Here is a 9,566-nt window from a genome sequence, read left to right as displayed (position 1 = left end):
GCTCTAATAAAATGCATATGCCTGGGGGAGGATGAGTTAAGGTTGCCCAGGCAATCTTATTTCTGGCATTCTCTGTATTTTCTGCATTTGACTTTGCAACCTACACATTCACTCATCATAACTTTCTGTTGTAGTATGTAGGTATGACTTGAATTTACACCCTTCTTGCTAAAGAAGTTATATTAGAAATATAAAGTTTTCAGTATTTTTTGACTCCAGCACAAGGCCAGCTCAAGCCATGTTCACTGAGGGTGTGTGCCATCCTGGCCGAAACCCTGAGCAGGGCAGGACATGGGCACCCAGGGGCACTCACAAGCTGCCCAGCTGCTGCATGCCCAGAGGCGCCAGCTGAAATCTGGGGAGGTGGTAATCAAAATGCTGCCTTCCCTCTCTAGTTTAAGGGATGCAACTTCTGGGTGTCAACACCACAAACTTGAAGGATCTGCAGAGGTTAGACTTGCAGAATGAATGTGAAACAAGCTCTTCATTTACCTAGCAAATGAGAGAAACTGTACCAGCCCCAGAACTCCTCTGACAGTGGAGTCATCCTACAGTTGCCCTGGCACAGCAGGACTTGTCACTGACCTTCCCCAGTGCAACCTGGGCATTAGCCCCTTGATGAACTGACTCTGTCATAACGTCAGGTGAGCTTTAGAGAGGTTGGTAATGTGACTTTAGTGCCATAGTTTTTAGAAGGCTTAATAAAGATCCTGAGGCATTCCTAAAATGGCAAACAAAAATTCTGCTATGTTCTCTCATATACCATTTTGAATGAAGTATTAGAGATTCTATTAATTCAAGACATTTTTTCACTGGGCTTTCACCCCCACTTTTCAGATCAAACCAGCACCCTGTGTGCAGAACAACTGCTTGTACTGTGGGAGCACAAACCAGCACAAAAATATACTGACAGCAGATGGGCAGCCCTGAATGAAAAACAAAACCTTGAGCTTTTCACTTCTTGGATTAGAGTTTGATAGCATTACATAAAGAGGAAATGGGAAAAAAATGCAAACTTAAGAAGATAAAATCTGATTAAAATGCAGACTAATATAATTGCAGAACATTACTCAGGCTTTCTTGTGGAGAGAGAAAAATGTCTGCTATTGTGCTGCTATAGAAACCACATAGGGCCGGCGAGTAGGTGAGAGTGCATGGAGCGTGTCATTCCCTCTCTCCCGCCTTTCTCTCCCCTGGAATGAAGATCATATCTTGCTCTGTAAGCTTGGCTTTTGCTGGCCAGGAGATCTCTCCCAGTACAGAGAGAAGTTGTTTTCCTGCTTATGTAGTTTCTCTGCTCCCTCCCTCTTTTGTATTGCTCTTGGAAGGTGGTGCAGGGCTGTGTCAGAGGAGGGATAAGCTCCAGCCTTCTCGGGCTTTTCACAGGGACTGGTTCACTTGGCTTTAAAAGTTGGGAGCATGGAACATGTTGTGCCATGGAAAGGGAACTTCCCTGTATTTACTCTTATAAAGCCACAGAAAGATCTCACAGCACTTTGGAAAGTAAATACTCATCTGGAAAGAGCAGCCTTTGACCATGTTTCTGCACACCGTGTCCACAGCACTTGTTTCTCTGAGGAACTGAGTTAGAATTACGAAAGCACCAGGTAACAAAGTAAGGTTTATTCCCTGGCTGTTAATGGAAGTGTCTTTATTGAAAGTGTAAACCAGTACAAACATACCCTCTGTCCAGCAGCATAAAATAAGCTATAGAAATGTGTCCCTGAACTGTGGAAGTGTATTCCCACCAGGTCTGACCCATGACCATCTGGGCTAAGGCCTCGTCCCTGACAGCAGTAATTTCTGCCTGAAAGGATGACATAAGAAATTTTTTATTAAAAAGACTGATGGATGAGAAAGCCTGTCCATACCACATTAGAGCTCTTTCTGATCCATAATACTTAAGAAATTTGTGCAAAATTTGAGAAGATAATTTACTGCTGCTAATGAATTCTAAGGAAGCATAAAGTACTGAAAATGCATCTCCTTATTTATAAATGCGCACTTCTTTTTATTACAGACATAATTTTAGTTTTTGTTCCAGAGTCTTCCTACAGAAATTGACTCAGTCACTCAAATATGCATTTTAAAAGAGCATATTTTGTATCTCAGTTTTCCCAGAAGTTCCACCTTTCAATCTGGTTGATTGTTTTGCTTTTGGTATTTTGAGATAGAGGAAGAAGATGCCATTCTCCAGTTATTTTAGCACTTTCCTCTAGTCCCTATTAACCATCTCCTTTTTAAAACCAGTTTATTGAGGCGTTGTCTCATTTTCATCACCCTTTCCCATTTTCCCTTTTTGTGGTTTCTACCACACCCGTTTATGTGTTGGAGACACCACAGCTGTATGCATTGCTATGTGTTAACATATTTATTTATGGAATAATGTTAGAATACTCTCTGTAGGCCTCTAGAAGGGATCATTGAATCTCATTGCCACTGAAGTCAATCACACCATGTATTTCCTTCTATAAAATTCTCCAGCTCAATTTTACAGAAATTAGACTTGATTTTGCTCCTTCCACTCTCCTTAGAGGTATGTTCTGGTGTTTTGGTACTCCAACTGAGTTTATATCCACTTATTCTTATGCTGACATTGGCTCTCAGTTTCAACTTTCCTGGCTCCTCCATTTTCTAAGCCCCACTTTTGTATATTTTATTTTGTCTCAACTCTTGAACTGTACTTACCTCAGCTACAAGCTTTACTTTCTCACTGATTCTCCTTTCAAGAGAGGCAGGCGGGGGGAGCAAGCAAGCAGCTCTGTGGTACTTAGTTGCTGGCTGGGGTTAAACCACGACAAACAGTGATTTACTCTTGACCGGCTGACAGAATCACACACTAAACTGCAAAACTTTTCTGAAATTACTTATCTGACATTGCTGGGTTTACATTTCCCTTTTTAAACAGCTCCTACCCATCTCAAGATTAGCTAGTCTCTCTTATCCAAGTGCTGTCGTATAGCCAATGGAAGAATTTTTTTTTTAATTTAATCTCTGAATGTCATTAATGTTATCAAATTTAATTATATTTTCATTAAACCTAAGAGACATACAGTTTCTCCAACATACTAACTACTCCCAGCTCTGTCAACAGCAGATTTCATTAGCTTGCTTGTGTTCTTGATGACACCATTGTAATGGAAACATGAGGGATGATAGGAGCATTGATGAATCACACAGAGCATTTCCCTTTAGTCTGACACCTCCCATATAAAACACCCCTCTGTTATTGTCTCCTGATCCACATGCTCTTCTGCTTCAACAGCTGTTTCTTGTCTGGACAGAACAGGTATTATTGATCCCAAATAGATGACATCTACCACATTTCATTTCTTGAAGAAAAAGGCAAGGAGAAAGATATCCTGCTGAAGCGACGTGTCATGTAATTGCATACTTAATTTTTATTCAATTTATTCTCGTATCTTTAATTATCCTTTTCTTCAAAATTTGTCTAGATTATTAAAAATTATTTCCCTCCCTTTCTTTAATGCATAATGATTTGAGTTCTAGAGTGAAACTTTGTGCTCCTTTCACCCCCATTTCCACACACTTGGCCTGTTTGCACACTGGACAAGATGGTTTATCTGCCCCCACTGCAGTAATTAACCACAACTTTCTTCCCATTACTCATCTTCCTTCTGCATCCATCTTTCATGTGATCATCTTTATTAAAATTAGAAGCAGAATGCTTCTTGGTTTTCTAAATATTGCCAGACTTCCTTCAATCTGTATGCCCTTCTCACTGCACGACTGCACCGCCCTGTTTGTTTTTCCCTGGTTGAGGTAACTACATCTAGTTGACATTATTTACCTTCTGTATTTCATCATCTTGAAGACAAAACTTTCTTAGGAGAGTGAACCTCTTCACTTTTACCTTTAGGTTTTCTATTTCCAATGACCTTAGTTACCAAGATGCCAGATAATCTATGAAATGCTTTCCCTTTGCTCAAGGTACAATGCCCAGGTCATTCCTGCTGCACCGGCATAAAAAATCCAGCCTTTTCTTTGTATTCAACTCTTTGAGTCCTTCAGCCTTGTTGATTTATCTCTAATTGTGTCTCTTTCTCTTTTTGACTTAGAATACCTTTCTATAAATCTGTTTTATCCATCTATTTATTTTAAACTGCACCTAGGAAACAATTCCCACCCCCCCCAAAATGACCTTAGTAGCCTTACAACACACCCACTACTCGCAAAGCTAATCCACCATCACCTCTGGTGTTGGCCTGGTGGCTGGCAAGGAGAGCAGCTCCTCTGTTGTACCCAGCACTGCTCAGCCGCAGGGCAGGCGTGGTTCAGAGTCTGCTCTCACCTGCACGGCAAGGCAAGGCAAGGCAAGGCAAGGCAAGGCAAGGCAAGGCAAGGCAAGGCAAGGCATCCGGAGGTGGGTGGCGGGAGGTGTGGGGCGGCAGGTGCAGCCCAGACTGGCAGCCACAGCACCGATGCACCCGCCAGCCCGGGAACCAGGCAGGTGGCTGAGCCTGTACGGACGCCGCGCGCGTTTCAGTCAGCCTGGCGGGATTTTGGGAGAAGACGGCGCTGAGATCTTCGGAAATCGATCCGTCGCCGTTACGGTGCTGCGGGTGCTTGACCCGCGAAGAGCAAGGAGGTCACACAGAGACAGACTCCTCATTTCTGACAGCCTTCCCCGCCCGGCCCTCCCTGAGGCGCGGGCGCCGCCGCCCCGCCGCGCGCCCTCAGCCGCTCACCCTGCCCGGCAGGGGCGGGGCGCGGCTCGGGGCGTGTCTCGGGGTGCGTTCCGGGGCGTGGCGGGGCGGTGTTCGGGCTCTCTGAGTGGCCGCCGGGGGCCGGGGCGGGACGCGGGGGCGAGAAAAGGGCCGGGGGCGCGGTAGCGGCAGCGGCGGGCGCGGGTCGCGGAGCGGGATGCGCCTGACGCAGAGCATGTGCACCATCGCCGAGTGCGCGCCCGGCGGCGACGGCCCCGCCACCGCCCGGCCCCGCCTCGTCAAGATCGCGGTGGTGGGGGGCAGCGGCGTGGGCAAGACAGGTGAGGGGGGCAGCGGTCGGGGCGGGTGGGGGGGGCTGGCAGCGGCGGAGCGCGGCTAATGGTGCCTGTCTGTGCCTGCCCGCAGCGCTCGTGGTGCGGTTCCTCACCCGGCGGTTCATCGGCGACTACGAGCGGAACGCAGGTAGGCGAGCGGCGGCGCGGCTTTGTTCCCGCCGGGATGGAGGTCAGGCAGGGGGTACCGCGGGGCGGGGGCAGCGCGGCCCCGGCCGCTTTGCCGCCGGCGGTGCCTGCCCTGAGGGTGCCCGGGCTGGTGGGCGCGGGGTGCAAGCCGAGAGAGTGTGCAGACCCCAGCGCTGAGCCGAGGCACAGGTGGGAAGGGAAGAGCTCGCTCCCCCCGGGGCTGCGGGGGCGCTCGGCAGGTGCTGTCAGCGGCCCGAATCCCCAGGGTTCCGCGGCTGCTGCCTCCCTGAGAGCCGGTTCCCTCCCCGGTCTGCTCGCAGCCCTCGGAAAGGGGCACGCCAGGCACAGCCACATGCGATTTGTGATCACAGCAGCTCTAGAGATGGGTTGTACTGCAGGTCCCTGACAGAATTCACTTTATGTGGTGAAAGTGCCCCTTTTTTGAAGGAGTCTTTTAGCTAAAACAGGAAAACATTCTGTTGTATTGTTTTTTTGCAAACTGAGTGCCAGCAGCTACGTGGGCTAGGCAGGGCCAGCTAAAAGGGGGAAATGGAGAGCTGATATTACGTATATCATTCAGTGAGTACAGTGCGGAGTCTAAACTAATGCCGGTGTAAAATATACCGTCTTCTGTTAAGGAAATAACTTGAAAAAGCCAAAGAAGTGAAAAAAAAAATCCAATCAACCCAGAAAACCTTACAGGCCAGCCAACAGGGAGCTGCACTAAATTGTGGAAATACTAAATGACAAGAAAACTGCTTTTCTATATGATAAAAGCTGGCTATTTTGCCTTCTTACCATTATCATTCAATCTAAGACAGTCTTAGAGTGATGAAATTCCAAGTTGCCTACTATTTAATGCCCAGCTTCCATACAGGTCGATTCATTATTTAATCCCAGGCTTCTGGTAATATCATAAATATTGTTAACACCCCAAAAGCTTATAACACTGGTTTCTTGCTTCATGAGTGATGATATGACTTTCCCTAGACAACTAATGGGCAGCAGAAGCAACATTTGTCTGTAGAGTGGTGACTGTACTTGTGAACCTGTTGGTGTTCTTGTCAGGTAATCTCTACAGCAGGCACATCCAGGTAGATGGAGAGATGTTGGCCATCCAAGTGCAAGATACTCCAGGAGTTCAGGTAAGCTAGATGCGACCATGTAGTTTACCAGAGTAGCTCTAAATGTTCGTGTGCTTGCATCCCTCTGTGCAGCATCTTGTTATGGTCTTTCTGTAAAACATTTTGCTGTCCATCTCAGAGTTTGGTGTTCTGTGTGGGAGAGGTGGTAACTTGTGTTTTAACCAGTCAAGCCAGCTGTGTTGAGAGACTGTTTCAATGAATCATTTGTTCATTGGAGGCCCATTACTTTTGAGCAGCTGAATTACTGAAGTGCCTCATTCCTGTATACTGGGAACATTAGGCACAAACCCAGAAACAATTCAAACTGGTATATGTGAAATATGGTATATGTGAAAACAAATGTTATGACCACTGCCCAACCAGCTTCATAAATATGTATGACAAAGTAAAGTCTGCTACATTGTGGCTGTGCTTATTAGTGTGTCACAAGTTAAAGTTTTGAATGTATAGACCTGAGTAATGCTGGATTGTTGCCTTTTTGAACTGGGCAGCACTCCAGGACTAAATGCTTCCAGCTCATATCTTTGCTTCCCCAGACTTACTGTCTAGCCAGTTAATTTCCCATTCTGTGGAACTACAAAGTCTTTCTCTGCATGCAGAACTACTCAGGTCAATTTTCCATTTGAGTATTGCAAACTCCAGTGTTAAATTCCAGCTTTTTGCAGCTGAATCAACATCTGCGTTTATTCGCTATGCTCAGATTAAGTTCATACTTACTATGTGAAATCCAAATATATGTCTGAAGCTGTAAAATGCTATTTGGCTTTACAGACTCTTGAAGACAGGTTCCTTTAATCTTTTATGACTTCAGCTATCTAATTTGAGACCATTCATTTTTCAGATCCATGAACACAGTCTGGATTGTAATGAGCAGCTGAAGAGATGCATTCGCTGGGCAGATGCTCTGGTGATTGTTTTCTCCATCACTGACTACAAGAGCTTTGAACTACTCAGTCACCTTTACCATCATGTTCGACAGCTGCATCCAGGGAACATGGTCCCTGTCGTCATTGTGGCAAACAAAGCTGATCTCTTGCACATCAAAGAGGTGGAGCCTCAGCAGGGACTTCAGCTGGCCAATATGCTGGGCTGCACTTTCTATGAAGTATCTGTCAGTGAAAACTATAACAACGTCTTCAATGCCTTCCATCTCCTCTGTAAAGAAGTCAATAAACAGCAAATAACCAGCACCCCTGAGAGGAGGAGAACCTCTCTTATTCCACGGCCAAAATCACCCAACATGCAGGATCTGAAGAGAAGGTTTAAGCAAGCTTTGTCTGCCAAAGTGAGGACTGTCACTTCTGTTTGACGGCACAGCCCTTGGTCTGTCCAATGTGTAGCTTGAGATTGAAACCTGGGGTGTTTAACACTGGCACATGTAGAATCCAAGGCATTGTGAAAGGAGGATGGTTTGAGTAGCCTTTTGCATGGTAGTAGTCTTGAAGCAGTTGCTTAAAAAAGGAACAGTATCAGATTAGGAGAAGAAAAAAACAACCGAAAAACTCCTGAAAAATAGTTCTAGGATGTGACTTGCTAAACAGGTATTTTCATTTGGAAAGGGAACTTTTTAGCAAATGAAACAATTTGCCTTTTCCCAAGTTGGACAGATTCGGCTTTCATTTGTGCAGAAACAACCTTTTTGCTGTAACTCAACTTGAGCAGGGAAATGCCCTGAACTGCAGATCCCTGTTCAGAAGTAACCACTTGAGTTTTGTTCTCACATGGATGAAGGACAGCATGATGCAACTGTTTAATTTTATTGCACAGTAGAACTGGTTTTTTGTGTATTTCAAAACAAATAAGCAAACATCAAATGGTTCTGTAAAAATAAGAGTAAAATAAGTGGACAGGACTGAGCATCAAGACTGTAAACAATGGTCCTTTATTTTTTACTAGCCATGTTATTGCTGACAACTTGACCAGGCTCTTTGTATGCAAAGCTATTGTCCACAGGGTGTAAACATATCTAATTACAAACAACTCTTTTACTGTCTGAAAAAAGTACTTTCCAGACTAAATGATCCAACATGGAGTTTCTGAGGAATGAGTGTGGAGTTGGAGTGATAGTGTATTACAGATGCCATTCTAAGACGTTTCTCTCTCTCCTGTATGCAGTAGGCACAAAAACAAAAGGTGTGAAGCATGGCTGGCTCCAGGCAATGAAGCTGATGGCTTGTTCTGAGCTGAGCCAGACCCTCTTCATTCTTAAACACATGGCAGATTTATATAAATAATAAATTTTTTTTTTAATATTGAGCCAATGGAGTTGAGAGCCTAAGGGCCTTATACACATGCACTTTAAAAAGCCAGTCGTGCTTTTGTTTAAACTGTAACTTATTTATTTTGTGTACAGATACTCCTTCTAGGGAGTGGACTTTTCATTCTTACTGCCTGGTACAACATTAAATTTTTGAACTGCATGTTTCCTTGTGTGTTCTTTGGGGGGTGAGAAACAAGGAGTAACAACCAGTGAAATGTTGAGACAAAGTAATAGCTTTCTCAAGGTAGTTAGCATACACTGCAGAAACAGCAAGGTGTCCTTTCCTGCCTGTGCTGTTGCTTTATTAGCATAAACCACAGCGGGGGAGCTCTCACAACTGCTTTACAACTTCTTTTTAAGAAATTCTTTTAGGAGAGGAGCTGAATAAGGCAAAGACCTTTCAAATTAAAATGGGATTCTTCATTTCCACTTGTCAAAAATACTTTGGTATTTCTCTCTTGTGAGAAAGGAAGGGTGTGAGGTAGGTCAAAACCTCGAAGACCATGAATTCTAAGTGACTGCCACTTTCTTAAAAAAAAAGAGAATATTTATGTTTTGAGCTGTATCACAAGGAAGAACTTAATCAAAGTGCAGGTCAACTACCTCTTTCATGTTTAAAGTAGCTTTACTAAAAAACTTCCTGAGGAGGATGTTTGTGCTGGGACTAGGCTGATGGCCATACAAGCTCACCTGGTTAGCACACAGATGCAATAAGTGGTGCAGGGAAACTCTGACAGGGTCCTGCTGATGATAATCTTTTGGACCATGATTTACTTGCCAACTGACTTAGGATTGGAGTTGCAAACAAAACTGAGCTTGCCCTTCCACTCTGAGCTTATACCAAATAGTGCTTAGCTTATTAATAGAGAAGTAAACCAATTTCCCAAGGGTGGCTTTATGTTTTCTCCTCTGTACATTTTGAGTATTGCTTCGTGTTGCAGGCAGAGGACTCAGACACTCCTTGATGTGGTCCTGCACCTGCCCTTGCAAATCTCTTCTGTGCTGTTTCTAC

General features: G+C 44.8%; 1 protein-coding gene across 1 annotated transcript; it reads left to right on the top strand.

Moving 5' to 3' along the window:
• Positions 1-4,846: 4,846 nt before the first annotated feature.
• RASL11B (RAS like family 11 member B) lies at positions 4,847-8,714 on the top strand. The gene is made up of 4 exons (XM_069014118.1): positions 4,847-5,008; positions 5,094-5,150; positions 6,218-6,294; positions 7,136-8,714. The coding sequence occupies exons 1-4, from the start codon at positions 4,885-4,887 to the stop codon at positions 7,601-7,603; spliced, it is 726 nt and encodes a 241-aa protein (XP_068870219.1). The 5' UTR covers positions 4,847-4,884; the 3' UTR covers positions 7,604-8,714.
• The last annotated feature ends 852 nt before the right edge of the window (positions 8,715-9,566 follow it).

Source organism: Aphelocoma coerulescens, chromosome 4 (genome assembly GCF_041296385.1).
Source record: "Aphelocoma coerulescens isolate FSJ_1873_10779 chromosome 4, UR_Acoe_1.0, whole genome shotgun sequence".
Lineage (NCBI taxonomy): Eukaryota > Metazoa > Chordata > Aves > Passeriformes > Corvidae > Aphelocoma > Aphelocoma coerulescens.
This window is presented reverse-complemented; position numbering and strand designations above follow the sequence as displayed.

What these genes read in the sequence shown, in the direction of transcription:
- RASL11B (XM_069014118.1), top strand. Translation starts at nt 4,885, where the DNA reads ATGCGCCTGACGCAGAGCATGTGCACCATCGCCGAGTGCGCGCCCGGC. An exon ending in CAGCGGCGTGGGCAAGACAG is followed by an intron (nt 5,009 to 5,093) that starts GTGAGGGGGGCA and finishes GCCTGCCCGCAG; the next exon opens with CGCTCGTGGTGCGGTTCCTC. An exon ending in AAGATACTCCAGGAGTTCAG is followed by an intron (nt 6,295 to 7,135) that starts GTAAGCTAGATG and finishes TTCATTTTTCAG; the next exon opens with ATCCATGAACACAGTCTGGA.